Consider the following 18,675-nt stretch of genomic DNA (forward strand, 5'->3'; position numbering starts at 1 on the left):
GACTACTGTAACTCCCTTTATTCTGGACTACCTGCAAAATCTGTCAAACGTCTTCAGTATGTTCAGAACTCAGCAGCACGAGTTTTAACACGTACATCATCATACCAGCACATTCAAGGTGTTCTATACCAACCCGGTCTCACCCCATGGTGTCAATGTTTGGCGACACTTGACCATGCGTCGGTGTGTTGACGCGGAGGGTGTACCTTTCGCGTCATTTTTTGACGAACTGGGGACTTCAATACTATTAGGTCCGTAGCATTCTCTTTCCTATTTTCTTACCATTTTCTACCATTTTCGCGTCGGTTTAGGGTTAGATTTACATAATGACATCCCTACCCAAACCTAACCCTAACCCCAATGCCAGGCGACAACTGTTTAATTTCGCGTACCCAATAGTATTGAAGTCCCCAGCTCGTCAAAAAACGACGCGAAAGGTATACCCTTCGCGTCAACATATTGACGCATGGTCAAGTGTCGTCAAATATTGACGCCATGGGTGTGAGACTGTTTTATCTATACAATTTGCATTGGCTTCCGGTGCAGTATCGCATTGATTACAAAACATTAGTTTTGACTTATAAAGCGGTTCAAGGGTTGGCCCCTTCTTACATTGCTGACTTAGTCAGCATTTACACACCTTCTCTTTCTCTCCGTTCTGCAGACTCTCTCCACCTTAACCAACCTTCTTGCAGATTAAAAACTATGGGTCAGAGAGCATTTTCATGTGCCGCGCCAAGGCTGTGGAATGCACTTCCTCTCTTTGTTCGTAACGCTCCAACTTTAAGTACTTTTAAGAAATCGCTTAAAACACATCTTTTTAAGACTGCTTATAATGTCTAACTTTTTATGCCAATTGTTGTTTTATTTTATTTCTGTAATTGCTTTGTACTTGTTTTTATTTTGATGTATTTGCTATGTTGTTGTAGCGCTTTGGGTATATGAAAAGCGCATTATAAATAAAATGCATTATTATTATTATTATCATTAAAATAACATAATAATTTGAATAATTTGAGTAATTCTAAATGAACACATCATTGAGTAAATTCATCTTCATTTTATCATGTATAATCCACTTAAATTTGTAAGAAGGAAATTAACTTAATAATTTTGTGTTGAAACTACGTGATTTTATTATTAAACATAACTAACTAGGTGCATTGATTGAATAAACAATTCGTGCCCTCATCTCACAAAAATGTGACAAACATGTCATCGTCGGAGACAATTTAGTAAAAAAAATTGTCCGTTAAGGGCTTCTGTAGAAAAATGCCGGCACAAAATGGCGACTTCCATGTAAGGGGACCCTCAGTGTATTTAGATAATAAGGTCTCATTCTAAGGTAATAAACACATAACGGTTCATTATGAAAGGTCTTTATACACCCCTGATAATATAGTTTTGTATATTATTTTGTATTTCTGTCAAGAGATCCTTCTAAAAAATACACAGTGCACCTTTAATCTCACCTGTAATCAGAGCTAAGCGTTAAGCAAGTGTCTTGTGAGAATTTTGTGAACGCCAGCGTCTCTTTTATCTTAAACCCTTTCGAAACACCACTGGTTTAAAAAAATAATCTTTGCGTTATGTTTTTGGATATTATAATTATATAATTATTTGATATTGTTTCATTTCAAATGTATATTTTAAGTTTAACAATGGGCCAAATATGTTCCCAAATTCTGAACAGTATGCAGTATAAATTGTATAAACATCTAATAAATAAATAACTGGTACTCATTAAAAAGAGGATGTGGTGCTTCATCTATTTGCATTTTCGAGGTCAGTGGGAAAATGTTACAGCATTCTTGGAAACTTCTGCATCTGAAAAGCCTACAGTAAACAGAATGTCTAAAAAAGCAACACTTTACAATAAGGTTGTATTTGTTAACAATTAGTTAATGCATCAAGTTACATGAACTAACAATGAACAGTACTTCTAAAGCATATATTTACTTCATGTTATTTTCATCACTTACTGTACTAATACATTTATAAAATAAATAATTGAAACTGTAATCATTAGTTGCATCATGAACTAACATGAGTAGTTGTATTGACAAGAATTAACATTAATAAATATTAATAAATGCTGAAAAACTATATTTGTATTATTTGTAGTAGTTTATGCATTCACTAATGTGTACTAATACAACCTTACTGAAAAAGTGTTATCATAAATGCTTATATTATATTGCTATCTAATGCAACAACATTCATTTGAATTTTTGGATTACAATGTATGTAAATTGTAAATAGAAATCATTTAAAGACAAAAGTACAAAATTACATCTTAAGCTCAACTCCTGAAATTCCTTTTTCTTAGCACTTGCTTGTTAGATCATTTGTCTCATAAGAAATATTATGTAAATATTTAAACACACCACAACTGCATAAGACCTCCAGTCACATAATTTACTGCTATAAATCTATGGGGCGGTTTCCCGGACAGGGATTAGACTAGTCCTAGACTAAAACATTAGTGCTGTCCAAACTGAAAACAACTTGAACTGACATATCTTAAAATATACCAGTGCCCTTTGTTTTGCCTCAAAATGCACACAGGTATTGTTTTTAGTAAGGCTTGTTTGTTAAAACTAATTATATTTCCTAATTAAACTAAAGCCTAGTCCTGGATTAAGCTAATCCCTGTCCGGGAAACCGGGGATTTTGGCCGTAGCTGTATCCCTTCTAGACACAACCCATGAAGTTGCACAAGCCTAATTGTACCAGCAGGACCAGCATATGTTATGTTTTGGTGGTATGCTGGTGACCACCAGTGAGACCAGCACCAAACCAGCATGGTAATTATACTGGTCTATGTTGTTTTTTCAGCAGGGACAGATAAAACAAATAATAGCTATGTCGTATTCTGTGTGTGGGCTAACATTTTCTTGACCTTTTCTATGGTTTAAAGGAACCATCAGATATGTTGCAATATTTCTGCTTTTTTAACAGTATGTAACCGGGTGGAATTAGATTAAAATAAGCCTGCTATTAAAATTTTTATTTCCCCTTTAAAAGCAGCTTATAATGAGAAGAGTGTGATACAGATCAAAAAGGTTTGCCCAGTGCAAGACCATTAAGGAGAGCATTGCAGTAGTCTAGCCTAGAGATTACAAGGGTCTGGATCAGGAGTTGTGCAGAATGATCAGTATAGGGCCGTATCTTCCTAATGGTGTATATCGCAAATCGGCATGACTGCATTGACTTGCGATCTTAAAGATTACTCCAAAGATTCTGGCAGTTTTGAATGAATCCTCTTTATATCTTCAAATTTATCACTGGATTTGCACACTTTTGCATGACTCAGCGATTCCTTTGGATATTTAATGGTGCAACTTTGTGGTCAAAAAACAGAGGAAATGAACATCCCTCCTGTTAGAAAGGTTTACTTTCACACAGAAAATGTAATGATGTCATGTGAGATCCATAATGTCTTGGCCACTGAATGATAAATTATTTTGAGTTAAATTCCCAGGAAACACAATAAAATGTATATAGTACTTAAATGAACTGTACTTCAGTTTGCAAATCGTAAATAAAAATATTTACTGCAAGGTGTGTGTGATACTAAGGATGAACATGAGGATGCAATGAGGGTCAAAAACTAGACAACTCTTACTGATAAGAAGCCAGGTGGATCTAGCTAAAAAAGTGTCAAGCACTTCAAACCCATTTACCGCTTTAATCAAGCACATTTCTCAGTACACATTTGTGCATAATCTAAAGCCCTCACATAGACATTATAGGAAAAGACAGTTTGTGAGCACTTCATAGTATAATAGTTTTATTAGTCATAAAATCATTTGATGATTAATGCATTAGTTACATTAAAGATACTTGAATTTCTTGCATGCAATCATACATTTTATAACAATGACTACGTTTACATGTACACCAAGATAACCTCTTCACTTCGGTATGCAGTTTTTATTTTCTGATTATTTGCTAATGACCGTGCTTATTATTCACACATAGCCCAATGGAGAGCACAAATGATATCCAGTGCTTTAAGTGGGCCGTGGCGCGCCGGTACTCAGTACCATCACTTCCAAATATAGCTCTTGAGAGTACCACCACCTCTCTGTGCGCCCTGAACACGCTTTTAGCGTTGCAGAACGCACATCTGTTTAAATCAGAGGTTTATTTTTATCCTTTGGCTGTGCTGCCGCTTTTCAGAGCGCCCTTCACAATGCATGCTTCCTAATTCATCCCACCAAGAGCAGAGACTACATTACCCATACACCATTGAGTTGTAGCATGCGTCGCTTTTGCTGCTGTCAGTGTCAACAAATCACGCAACCATAGCTGCTCGGTTAAAATGAAAATACAACAACACTTAAAATGCCCACCTGGTTTTAGACTATGAGTAGTAAAAGAACAAGTTCAGAATTAGAGGACTCGCTGGCTGACATCCCACCAAGCCAGAATGATATGGCTGCAGCTACAGGTTAGACGCAAGTTTTTTCCAATACCGTTTTGTAGGTACGTGACAATTTCCGCTGTCGCGGCTGTCAGTTTTGTTTTCCTCAACGCAACTTCGGATTTCCTCAGGTGATGTGCAGAGTAAAAACATTACTGAAATTGTAATAGACATTTAGTTTAATTGTTAAACTACAAGTGAACGAGATTTCAATGAATTTGAACGACGCACACGGGAGTTTTACCACCCGCAAAATGGAAAACAATGGGACAAAATGAAGTAATGACTTTCTAGTTTCAAATGGGCAATATTTTGTTATTCTTGAACCCATAGATCATGGTCTTGGTGTCATTTTAAAGTTTTTTTTCAAGCTTTTTCTATCTGAACAACTAGTTTTAGCATTTAACCATGTTGAACATTTTACTTGCATACCTTTTACACATTTTATTTATGTTCAATAGCTTTTTCTACAGTAGCTCTTTCTAAGGGTATTTTTTCAAAATCCTTTTGCACATTTTATGTGTATATAATGTATTTTACTCTATATTAACCCCTTTAATATAGGAGTCGTCGAGACAGCAACAAATAAAAAAACCGGCACCTCTTTTGGGCCACTTAAAGCACTAATGTCTTCTGTCCACTGTTTTTATTTACTTACTTTAAATGACAACACGTTCTTATGGACACATTTCATTATTCAGTGACGTAATGAAGGCAGAAATATTCTGACATTGCCTAATGGTGCGTTTACACCAGACAGGAATGAAGCATTAAGCGTGAGGGATTTACATGTTAAGTCAATGCAAAAACGCAATAGACATCCTGCGGTGCTGAGCATTTTGTAGTATTGAAATTAGATTCCTTACTACACTGAAAAAAATGATTCATTCAAATTTTTTTTTCCTTAAGGTAAGTGGTTGCAATCAACTTATTTAAGCCACATGTAAACAAAAGTGTTTTATTTTATTTTACGTTACTAATCATTTTGTTCAATGTAGCCCAAACAAATTGATTGCAACCACCCACCCCAAAAAATTTAGTAAATTGAATGAATCATTTTTTTCAGTGTAAAAGTCAAATACCAAATACATGCATTTTGCCCAGGGGTGTTGTTAGGCCAAAATTTGACATATTAGCTCCATAAACGTTATAAGGATTTGCGATCGCTTCAGTCTTCATTAAATTTCATTTGAAAACGGCAAAAGAGCAGACTTCGGCTCTTTCCCTCTGTGACTTTCAGCCCATCTATGCACTATAATGATATATTCCAATAAGGTGGCGGAGCTAGAGTGGTGACTGGTGTGTACAAATTTAATGTTGCAAATTTTACATAATGATTTCATTGTAGGCTGATTTCATTTCATGCATAATATCTGTCTTTCCGTGGACTGAATAATGTCTATGCTTATAAATTGGGCTTTCTTTTTCTCTTTGCACCTTTTTAGTCTTGAAGTGATTTTTTCACTGTGTTGAAGAGATTGTGTTGGACTGGACTGCTGCCTTGAACTTGAAAACGCATTGTGTGCACAGCGCTTCCTACCCAACAATATCGCGCGTGCACAGAGATAAATGAGTTCATGTTCATGTCTTTTAGGTTTCTGGACAAATACACAGTAACATGTCTCAAAATAGATGTCTTAGTGAGTATCATAGTAAACAGTTGATTATCTTAAACATTTTATTGCATTTGGTCTTATAGGCCTACCTGTTGACGTCTCTGTCATTAAAGTTAACTAAATAAGAAAACAAGAAGAGAAAATCTTTCTAACTATAACTTTGTAACAAAGATAAAACAAATTTATCCTAAATAGGCTCAATTACTTATTTGCCAAAAGTGTTAAGTTTAAGGTGTATAATGGAGTTACTATAGATTATCCAAAAGTTATTGCAGCTAACCAACAAACCTACTCGTCAAATATATGACGCATGGTCAAGGGATTTGGCATCACCTTTTAACGCCCTGGGTATACCCTTGGCGTTATGTTTCAACGTGTCGGGTAGTCCGATATACTTCTATTAGAACTCAACAGCGTTGAAATTTGACGTCTTGGGACAGCGCATCGCAACCGGAACCTGCATCATAAGGTCTTCTGAAGACTGCAAAGGTGACGCCAAATCCCTTGACCATGAGTCATTCATTTGACGAGAAGGGAGTGAGACTGTGTTGCAGTTAACATGAGATCTTTTGTTTCATTAACAGACAGAAAATCAGATGTGATATGTTTATAAACTTTGAAGAATCCAGTCTCAAGGAAAGCTAATGAAACACATCAAAACATTTTCTTTATAAAAACGGGATGCTGAAGATTCAATGCATTTATCCAATTGAAAGAGGATATAGCATGCCATGGGAAGATCTGGATTAAACGTCTTCTTCATTGTCCTGCAACATTAAAGAGCAATTATGTCTTAACATTTTTGTAATACTTTAATCAAATGTATACAGCTTGAATATTAAAATAATCCATACATTAAATTCTTGGTTTACTTGTATATTAAAATGTTTTGAAGAAATGGGAAGATATGTGCAATGGAGTTCATGTAAGTCAGTAAAAATGGTAAAATCATGTGATCTGAGGCTGAGCTCTAATTGGCTAATTGGTTTCGGATCTGCCCTGGGGCGCAGGACTGTGTGCCCCAAACCCTCCCACTTTAGTTGTTTATGTCTTTGACCTCATGTGATTGGATCGTTCTCAGAGTCTCATAACCGTGTTGCAGATTGCTATGTAACTGCTAGTTAAATAAAGGATTAAGGAGCTTGGATCAGATTGAGCAGCTAATAGTGATCGTGGTCGAGTTTACATGCTTTTCCATGACTTATGGCAAACGGAGTTGGCTAACGTTAGCTGGATGCTATATGTAAGTCAAATGCCTTTTATTATTTCCTTGTTTGCTGTTTATAAGTCTGCGTGATATACTGGGTGAAATTTAGTGCTGCATTTAAGCTGCCTATGCCTGGATATGATGCTAAAATAATCTGGTATTTTCTGTGGCTTGGTCAACTGTGTTGCAACATTTGTGATTAGGCAACTTTACTGTGTGTGTGTGTGTGTGTGTGTGTGTGTGTGTGTGTGTGTGTGTGTGTGTGTGTGTGTGTGTGTGTGTGTGTGTGTGTGTGTGTGTGTGTGTTTGCGTGCGAGTGTTTGTCAGATCACTTTAACCGAAGCCTAAGAGCACGCTACCTCCAGAATAAAAGTAAAACTGCGTTGTCTATCTGAGGTAAATTCAACATAAAGTTTGCGTGTTTTATCGGGTGTTTTACCGCCTCAGCTGTCTGTCACTGCGAGAATAAAATGATTTATTAATCTGCTTCATGTGATGTTAAACACAATAAACATATTTGAACTTGAATGCTCGTCTTGTAAGTTCATGATTAGAAAGGAACAGGTGAACGAAAACAATTATTATCATTAAAAAATTAGAATGAAATGACGAATAATTGACTCTGTCAGGATTTTCAAATGAAATAGTCTAACGCAAACTCTGTTGTGTTTGTGTGTGATTACCATGATTAGTTCATTACTGATAATAAACCCACATTATATTCAGATTTACACATTTCATAGTAAATTTATTTCATGATTTAGTTGACTTCAACAATAACATTTCAGCATTTTAGCTAAGCAGTAATGATATTCATCACCTGATAAACGGCTATTTACAGACCTGCATTACTACAGTAAAAGTTTAATTTCAAGTTTGTATGCCCCCCTTTTTTTTGAACCAGCCATCACTGCAACTACTCACATATGTGACCAATCAAAGAAAGTATGGACACAAGTCGGATCTGTGACATTTTGAGATATTCACAGTATAACTCAAAAAGTGCAGTTTCTAAGCTTTCCAACGATGTGTAACACATGGAAATCTGATAAGATTTAAAGGTGCAGTATGTAAATTTTAGCAGCATCTAGTGGTGAGGTTGCCAATTGCAACCAACGGCTCAGTCCAGTGCTCACCCCTTGCTTTCGAAACGCATAGAGAAGCTACGGTAGCTTAGACCGGAAAAACATGTCATCGTTGGAGACAACTTAGTAAAAAAGTTTGTCCATTAAGGGCTTCTGTAGAAACATGGCGTCACAAAATGGCGACTACCACATAAGGGGACCCTCTATTTATGTAGATAAAACGTCTCATTCTAAGGTAAAAGCATAACGAATCATTATAAAAAGGTCTTTATGCAGCACTGATAATATAGTTTTGTATATTATTTTGCATTTCTGTCAAGAGATCCTTGTAAAAATTACACATTGCACCTTTAAAGAAGTTGTGGCCATTTGAATATTTGAAAAGTTAACACTATTCCATGCCTGGAGAGACAATTGGGCTCATTTACATCTCATTTAGCTAAGCCATACCCCCATGTAAAGCCGTTTGAGATACAGAAATGTTCTAGCATCATATGTAGTATTTTGTGACAGAAGTCCGAATGACAACATGCAAAAATAAAAATGACTTTTTACCTTTGTGAGGATCACAAGTCGAATCCATTATGTTTCACGTGTGAATCATCCAATGACCATTTTTGTCCTTAATGACATTATTTTCATTTTTGGGCGAACTATCCTTATTTAGTTGTCACGCTGTTCCCTTTGGGGGCGGGGGCGAAAACAAGCCGCTTATACAGTATGTAAATATACACAGACAATGACGTCCCCCCCCCCCCCCAGTTGCGCGCTAGAATCTCCGGAAAAACAAGTGTACGCTTTTAAATATACAAAAACTGCTATCTCAAACATGGAGAGGCTTTTCGTGATCTCAACTAACAGATTCTGCAATAAAATACAAATAAAAAATTTTGAAAAAAAAACTTTGTTTCTCGTTATCTTGAAACTTGTGCTGCCGACTTGTGTCACTGGTTTCTGTGACGGGTCACATATATATTTACAAACACATACACTATATACACAATATAATCTATACAATTTATTATTTATTTAATTATCTTCCTCACCTTGTGTAGTCATAACAGTTCTCCAACACGAAACTTTTACATTGTCTGCAGAATGCAGCAATATCCAGGCTCTGCAAAATCCAAAATTCTCACATAATATACACAATGAAATGTGCAACACATTTACTCCAAAAATACGTAATATCCATTGATTGGTCTGATAGCTCTTTCACAAGGACATCTGGGCTGGTAAAGTGCGTGAAGCCTGCAGCAGTACAGGCTTCACTGAAGACCGTATCAAGGGTGCAAAGGGGGCGCTGATGAGCACACTTCGGAGCGTAAAAATTACAGATGGGACACCTTACGGACTCTTAGACTAAGCAAGTACGCGCAATTTAAAGGAATATTCCATTTTCTTAAAAGAAAAATCCAGATAATTTACTCACCACCATGCCATCCAAAATGTCGATGTCCCTCCCTGTTCAGTCGAGAAGAAACCACGTTTTTTGAGGAAAACACTGCAGGACTCCTCTCATCTTAATGGACCCCAACAGAGCCCAACATCCAATACTTAACACTTAACAGTTTTTTTCAACGGAGTTTCAAAGGACTATAAACGATCCCAAATGAGGCACAAGAGTCCCACCTAGCGAAACCACTTTCATTCCCGACAAGAAAAACAAAAAATATACTCCCCTAAACCACAACTTTTCGTCTAGGTCCGGTCCAGCGCAACCTAACGTAAATGCATAGTGACGTAGGGAGGTCACGTGTTACATATATAAAACGCACATTTGCGGACCATTGTAAACAATAAACTGAAACAAAGACTTTTTAATTAATTAGTATCAGTTGACATACAACAACGTCGGAACGGTCCTCTTTCAACACATTTGTAAACACTGGGGCGGAGTTTCGCGTTCGTCCTCTGTGACCTCTTGACGCCATGACGTATTGCGTGGGGTCACGCTGGCGCATCAGAAGTTGTGGTTTAAAAGTGGATATTTTTTATTTTTCTTGTCAAAAAGGACAATCGTTTCACTAGATCAGACCCTTATGCCTCGTTTGGGATTGTTTATAGTCATTTGAAACTCCGTTGAAAAAACTGTTAAGTGTTGAGTTATGTATTAAATGTTGGGCTCTATTAAAGTCCATTAAAATGAGAAAAATCCTGCAATGTTTTCCTCAAAAAACATAATTTCTTCTCGACTGAACAAAAAAAGACATCAACATTTTGGATGACATGGTGGTGAGTAAATTATCTGGATTTTTCAAAAAAAAAGAAAATGGAACATTCCTTTAAGGCCATTAAACCAAAAGTCCACATGAAGAGTGCCATTTGGGACAGGGCCATCGTGTTGGTTAAGAGCACTGCACTTTGCCAGTTTTAAGACATGGGACAGTCTTGCGCACTTACTTCCTGTCACGTGCATGCACTCTTGAGTGTCCAACACCGCAAGTGTGGGTATTTGGTTGCAGCCCTAGTCTTAACTCTGTCTTCCATAGATATACATTATAAAGTCTAGATGTCTCGTCTGCGCTGCTGGCCAGTGGAGGGCGACGTCCGCACCTGACGGCCATCTTTAAAAGTTACTTTTCAAACTAAAGAATTCTAATATTAAGTTACGTTACTTAGTTACTTTTCATGAAAAAGTAATGCTTATGTTACTTTTTAGTTACTTTTGCATTTCTTTTTCTTACTAGGCTGAGGCTTGATCTCTTTCAGGCCTTGCGGGTGTTTTTTATGATCGCAAAAATGTCAAGCTCTGCCTGCCATCTCCGTTTCTGACTCAAACTGTTCCCGCTCAGGCGCACAGAGTGCGTAAATCTACGTTAATATGTTCAGTTTAATTCAGTACATTCTTTTATTTTTAAATTAAATTAATTAAACTGAAAAGCAACTTGCATTACGTTTTTTTAAAAAGTAACTCAAATATTAATGTGTACATTTGTAAAGTAATGTGCTACTATACTTGTTACTTCAGAAAAGTAATATTATTACATAATGCATGTTACTTGTAATGCGTTACCCCCAACACTGCTTGTAACATTGTGATTTAGCCTACTTGTGCATATACTTTTAAATATCCATAACTTGATACATTTTCAAACTGTTTGGTTTGTTATAAATGTCAGAGATGACCTTATGACACTGCATACTTATGAATAATGTTCATGAAACATGTTTGTTAGAAACCAAACCATTTGTAAATCCCTCAAGATTTCAGCGAGAAAAGATTTGTATTCATGCAGATCATTCACCTTACATCAGGTACCACAGCGCACCGGAAAGCTTGATTGTGACAAGATGGCCACCGGTGATGACGTTAGAGACTCTGCCGTAAGACATCTAGCCTTTATTATGTATATCTATGGTGTCTACTACACCTGACGCAGGAAGCACGACGTGACAAATTCCAGAAGTAAATGCCTTGTTTTATTTATGACCAAGTAGCACGCCCAATACGTCTAATAGAAATTACAAATGGATTTGCAACGGTCGCTTTGTCACGCCCAGTTTAGAGAGTCTCTCGCTGTGTGGCACAGTAACATCATATGTGAAAAGATGTTAGACATGGTGTTGTAATAAAAAGAAGAAGAATAGAAAATAACAGTGAGGAATCGATTCGAAAGAATCAAACAGCCCTACTCATTGAGATGAACTACATCACATTAAATAAAATAATGCATAGCATTTTAAAAACTTTAAAATGGGCCATGTTATCACTTTAAAGCGCTGCCTATCTGGAACAATCAAAGACACTTTAGCTTTATACTTTAGAGGAAGTTTTCATCATAGGTGTAGAGGCAGTGCTGGTGATCTTCATCAGAGGTTTAGAGACAGTGCTGGTGATCTTCATCAGAGGTGTAGAGACAGTGCTGGTGATCTTCATCAGAGATGTAGAGACAGTGCTGGTGATCATCTGTCTGAGAAAAAATGAGAACAATTCAGCATTATTATATCAGAAATATTTTAACTGTGGCATCACTGTAGGCTACATTTCATCAGAGACTTACCGCTGAAGTTTTTTGAGCTCCTGGACTTTCTGCTTCACCCAGCTCTCCTTCCAGTGGCTGCACCACATACCCTCAGCTGTGTAGAAACTGTGTGCCAAAACAAGTTTTAGATTTTAGGATCAGCATGTAGCTAAACAATAGCGATGATAGAGGAAAGAGAAAATAGATATTGTTATCCAAACAGACTACTTACATGACTGCTCTCACACAAGGAGGATTTCGCCTTTGAAGTCTGAATCCTGTTATAGGTGATGTGATTTCTTTGGTGGAGACGGATGTGCAGCATCTATTTATGCCGATTCGTCCATCTAGTAATGAATAAAGAATTTAGATTAGATTCCTTACTAAAAATCAAATACCAAACACATGCATTTTGCTGTAAAACAAAATCAGTAAAACTCACTTGTCCCCATGATCATCACTGACACAATAACAGCAATGACAGCAAAGTTCATCATCATCTTCTGGTTAAACTTCATGTTATGGAGCTGCAGATATCTTAGGGTCTGTTGCAATGCAAAGTTAGAAATGCTCACTTGTGCTCTCGCAGACCTTGTTTATTTGATCAAAACAGGAACACTTCTGCATGACACTTAGTCCAAAAACATCTTTGCTTCGTGATTTTCCCGGAAATTTAATGGTGCAATTGTGTGCTTAAGAAACAAGGAACAAAACTTCTGTCAGCGAGTTGTTTGCTTTTAACAGAAAATAAAGTTTGATCATAGATCAATCACAGATATTGTGCTTTACAATTAATGAGTGCTTTCATACGATCAGTTGTGACCACAGTAATCTTTAAAAAAAAAAAACTATTTAAAATAATTTAAAATTAAACCTTAACCTTGGTCTATATATATATATATATATATATATATATATATATATGTATAATTATTATACACAGTACACACACATATATGATGTAAACAAAAGCCTTTTTCTGCAAATGATTAGTTGTTAAAAACAAAGTCTGACTTAAAATCCCCTTTTCAAATTTGTCTTACTTAAAATCAAACTATTATGCAAAGATAATCTTTAAGGTTAGTTACAAAACAACAACTATATTTTACTTAATTTGTTAAATATTACATAAATAATATATATATATATATATATTTTCCAAATAAAAATTAATCAATTTTGAGGCATTACTGATGACTGAACTCAGCTACAATAGGTCTCTTAAAAACTGTGATTGTTTATAAATGTTATTATGATCAAAGGCTTTACATAAAACAAAACAATGAAAGTGCTTCTATTATACAGAAAGTAGCGTTGTAGTCAAGACCACCTAAACCGAAACCAAATCATGACCAAGACCAAGACAGGCCGAGACCGAGACAAGACCAAGACTTTTAAGGGTCGAGACCAAGTCAAGACCACGACAGGCCGAGACCAAGTCAAGACTAAGACCAGTGCAAGTCACTGCATTAAAACACTTATGATAAAATGTGGAATATGCATATGATTAGACACTTCTTGTCTGTGTGTATGTTCATGTGTGTGTGTGTGTGTGTGTGTGTGTGTGTGTGTGTGTGTGTGTGTATGCCATCAGAGAAGTTGACAAAATAATCAAAGGCATTGCAGATATGAATTAATCTTTGTCTATAAGCAAATAAAAGTGAACAAACACTAAAGAGCAAAATTAACTTAACCATTTATACTAAACTGTCTTTCCATGGCTTGCCATCCACTTAACACAATGCATGTGTTTTTAGTAATAAAATTAGAAATATTGTCATTGGGAGAAACTTAAACAATGCTTAAACAATGCCAACATTATATGCCAAACCTGAATAAACTGCATAAAATTAATGATAAAAATAAATTCGTGATGTGCCATCAGTTGTGGTCTTGAAATAAAATTCAGAGTCCTCTTTGTCCGAGACCGAGACGAGACCGAGTAAAAATGTGGTCGATTCCAAGACGAGACCAAGACTTTTAAAAAGTCTGAGACCAGTCTCGAGAACTACAACACTAACAAAAAGTATATCTCTGAGTTTATGAACATAATATTTGACTGAATATTTCGAGTGAGATGTAGAGATTTCATACTTAAATTGCAAGTCATTCAAAAAACATCACTCACAAAAGCGAAAGCCCAATTCAAAGAGAAGAGCTACTAAAATACACAGAAAGATAAAACCTGAAGGTTATGTGAAAACAGGCACAATGAATAGTATCAGGCCTAAGAGGGTTGTGTTGTTAGTTCATCTGTGGTCCCTTATCTGTCATATTTCTGCTTAAATCAGAAACCTGCATGATGGGCAACAATAGGTGCTTATGATATCTATTTTATTATCCTTTTGTAGCTGAAGATAATTCGAGATCTGATTCTGCAGTGCATACATCAAATAAATTCAACTCAACATTATAACACATTATCAAATGAAACAGAGTGAAATCAGATCATATTTACATTAATCAGATTAGGTCCAGTGAATGTCAAAGTAAAGACAAGCACAACTTTATTTCCATCATTTTATTTATTTGAACACAATTTTTACAGGTTCAGTAATGCATTACTAATACAGATAAAATTAGAAACAGATACACAACAGATTTATATTACAGATATATAGGTTTATATCTGAAATAGCTTACTTTAGTCATTCAACTGTTAGAAATTCATTAATTTTTTTGTAAAACCATATAAATATTGATGAATTACGTTTTGACAAGTTTTATACAATAATAGACTCCATTACATTAAATAAAATAATGGATAACACTTTTAAAAAATACTTCAAAATGGGCCATCTGGAACAATCAAAGATACTTTAGCTTTATACTTTGGAGGAAATTTTCATCAGAGGTGTAGAGACAGTGCTGTTAGTCTTAATCAGTGCTGGTGGTCTTTATACCCTGAAAAAATGAGAAGCAGCATTATTATATCAGAAATATTTTATTTTTGTACAACTAATCTGTGGCATCATTGTAGGCTACATTTCATCAGTGGCTTACTCCTGAAGTTGAAGTCTTTTAAGCTCCTGGACCTTCCGCTTCACCCAGCTCTCCTTCCAGTGGCTGCAAATCGCACCCTCATCTGGGTAGAAACTGTGCACAAAAACAAGAAGAAAATTTTAGGATTAGCTTGTTGTTGAAAATAGTGATGATAGAGGAAAGAGAAAATAGATATTGTTTTCTAAATAGAGTACTTACATGACTGCATTCACACAAGGAGGATTTCTCTTTTGAAGTCTGAATCCTGTTATAGGTGATGTGATTTCTGTGGTGGAGACGGATGTGCAGCATACAGCAGATACATCAAACTTGATTGTGTGTTGATCTGGTTATGAACAGAGGAGTGAGTGATATTACATACTGAAATTCCACACTATAAGATACAAAATAAGCATGTTATCTTAAAAAAAAATCAGTAAAACTTACTTGTGCCCATGATCATCACTGACACGATAACAGCAATAACACTGAAGTTCATCATCATCTTCTGGTTAAACTTCATGTTGTTGAGCTGCAGATGTATTGGGGTCTGTTGTGAATGCAAAGTTAGAGATTCTCACTTGTGCTCTCACAGAGCCTGTTAATTTGATCAAAACAGGAACACTTCTGCATGACGCTTGGTGGAGAAACATATTTTGCTTACTCTGGATATTTAATGGTGCAATTGTGTGCTTAAGGAACAAGGAACAAAACTTCTGTCAGCGAGCGGATTGTTTTTAACAGAAATGAAAGTTTGATTATAAATCAATCACAAATATTGTATTTTACAATGGTAAACAAAGCTGGGGAGTTTCCTCAATTTAAAACATACATCTTTTATATACACTTGACTAAACCTTAATCATGCATTGTTTATTATTGATGACAATTGATACATTTTTCATGCTGTTCACTTCAAGCTTTAACATTATTCTTACCTGTACACCTAAACTAAAAACAAATTGCAAAAACAAAGTCTAACTTAAAATCTCATTTAGAAATGTACATGCAAAAGATAATCTTTAAGGTTAGTTACCTTTTTGCAGAATATAAAAAATAAACAATATTTTTCAAAGCAATGCCTAAAATAATCAGGCACGTTCTTCCTCACTAATTAAATAAATAATATGATTCACGAAAGCTACAATTATGCGTTTTCAAATTATAAGTAATATGACTGTCCTCAGCTACAATTGGTATTTTTAACCTGTGATTGTTTATAAATGTTATTGTGATCAAAGGCTTTACATAAATCTATTATACACAAAGTATATCTCTGTGTTTATGAACATCATATTAGACTCATTATTTGGAGCGAGATTTGGAGATTTGATACTTTAAACTAGGGGGCTGCATTGGGTTGGGACTCCCGCGGGACCCAGCGCAAATCTCGCCGGAGCAGGCGGTTTCACCTTTGCTGCGGGCGGGAGTGAGCGGTCAGAAAATATTGCGAGAGACCCAAAAAGTAGAGCAGTTGTGGTAAAGAAACACTTAGTCAATGTAGCCCTAGAAGAGATGCGCTAATAGGGCATCTGTCGCTCCTCCTGTCTGCATCAGTTAGAAGCTTAGCTAAATGGTGACAATGGGGCAGTGGTGCTGATGATATCTGGAGGATGTTTATTATCCTGTTGTAGCTGAAGATAATTCTAGATCTGATTCTGTAGTGCACAAATCAATCATAACATTATAACACATTAACAAACTACATGAAGCAGAGTGACATCATATTCACATTTAATGCATATTAGGTCCAGTGAATGTCGAAGTAAAGACAAGCAAAACTTTATTTCCATTTATCATTTTATTTATTTGAACAAAATTTTTACAGGTTCTTCACAAAAACATCTAAATTCTCACATAATATTATACAGATATATAAAACAGATACAGAACAGATGGCTGAGCAGTTCATTTACATATATGAAATGGCTTTCTTCAGTCATCCAATTATTGGAGATACATTTAAGTAAATGTTGATGAATAAATAAATTAGGTTCTAAGATATTTAATACAAAATAAACTACAATCACATTGAATAAAATACAGTTAAGCATACATAGGATTTTTAAACCTACTTTAAAATGGGGCATGATTATTTTTAAAGCAATGCTTCTCTGGAACAATCAAAGACACTTTAACTTTGTATTTAAGAGGAAGTTTTCATCAAAGGTTTAGAGACAGATGTTGATCTTCATGACCTGCCTGAGAAAAAATAAGAAAAAGCATTTTAGATAAAAATTTTCTTTTGTACGACTAAACTGTGGCATCATTGTACAATAGGTTACATTTTACTGAAGTTGAAGTTTTCTGAGCTCCTGGACCTTCTGCTTCACCCAGTTCTGCTTCCAGTGTCTGCACAACGCACCCTCAGCTGTGTAGAAACTGTGTGCCAAAACAAGTAGAAGATTTTAGGATCAGCATGATGTTGAAAAAAAACAATGATATTGGAAAGAGTAAATAGATATTGTTGTCCAAACAGAGTACTTACACAACTGCTTTCACACAAGGAGGCCTTGGCTGTTGAAGTCTGAATCCTGTTATAGGTGATGTGATTTTTTTGGTGGAGACAGTTGTGCAGCAATGTTCACCAGACTTGAATTGTCCATTTGTTGATGAATGAAGAAGTGAGTGAGATTCCACACTAATTAAGATACAAAACAACAAGCATTTTATCTTAAAAAAAATCAGTAAAACTCACTTGTGGCCATGATCATCACTGACATGATAACAGCAATGACAGAAAACTTCATCATCATCATCATCTGGTTGAACTGCATGTTGTTGAGCTGCAGATGTCTTGGTGTCTGTTTGTCAATGCAGAGTTAGAGATGCTCACTTACTGACACCTTATGCTCCCTGACCTCTTTTTATATCATTAAAAGAGGAACTTTAACACCAGATTTACATATTTTCATGATAAGTTCCAATACATTTTTCGAGAGAAATTCTTGCCCAGTCTGTAGATTTCTTCTAGGAATTGATGATACAACTTTATCTTAAAGAACAAAAGAAAAAGTACCCTCCAGACAGAGAAGGATTTCATTTACAACACGTTTTATGATTGGTGTTGTGAAATGTCTGACTTATGGAAAGTGGAATCAGAGATGTTACATTACAGTTTCATGTGTCATGTTTTGGCCAAATATTTGTGCTCCATTGTCTATTAGGAAATACATCTTTGTCTATATTTTATAATATGTGTGACCTAGTCTGTAATTTAGCTACATTTTTAAGCTACTTTTTTTTAGATTTACTACATAACATCATCCGTGATCATTCTATGAAAATAAAACCTTGATATTTTTCAAAATATCAAGAAGACTAAACACACATTAAACATACTTTTTTCATTATTTTTATGGTTATGAATAAGGGTGTCACGATTTCGATT

The 18,675-nt window shown here is 35.6% G+C and overlaps 1 protein-coding gene across 4 annotated transcripts in view; it reads right to left on the reverse strand.

The window, feature by feature from the left end:
- Positions 1-3,776: 3,776 nt before the first annotated feature.
- Positions 3,777-18,675, reverse strand: part of LOC129442857 (uncharacterized) — a 183,223-nt gene continuing 168,324 nt past the window's right edge. For 3 of the 4 annotated variants that reach the window (XM_073855134.1, XM_073855130.1, XM_073855138.1), the window contains 4 exons: positions 12,342-12,428; positions 12,101-12,251; positions 9,384-9,454; positions 3,777-6,812 (listed from right to left, as the gene is read on the reverse strand). In XM_073855134.1, the coding sequence (XP_073711235.1) occupies positions 6,677-6,812; positions 9,384-9,454; positions 12,101-12,251; positions 12,342-12,428 (445 nt within the window). In that variant the 3' untranslated portion in view covers positions 3,777-6,676. Of the gene's footprint in view, positions 6,813-9,383; positions 9,455-12,100; positions 12,252-12,341; positions 12,429-12,534; positions 12,650-12,744; positions 12,932-18,675 lie in introns of those variants that run through there. The other variant, XM_055203158.2, reaches the window with a different exon arrangement.

This window comes from Misgurnus anguillicaudatus, chromosome 2 (genome assembly GCF_027580225.2).
Source record: "Misgurnus anguillicaudatus chromosome 2, ASM2758022v2, whole genome shotgun sequence".
Classification (NCBI taxonomy): domain Eukaryota; kingdom Metazoa; phylum Chordata; class Actinopteri; order Cypriniformes; family Cobitidae; genus Misgurnus; species Misgurnus anguillicaudatus.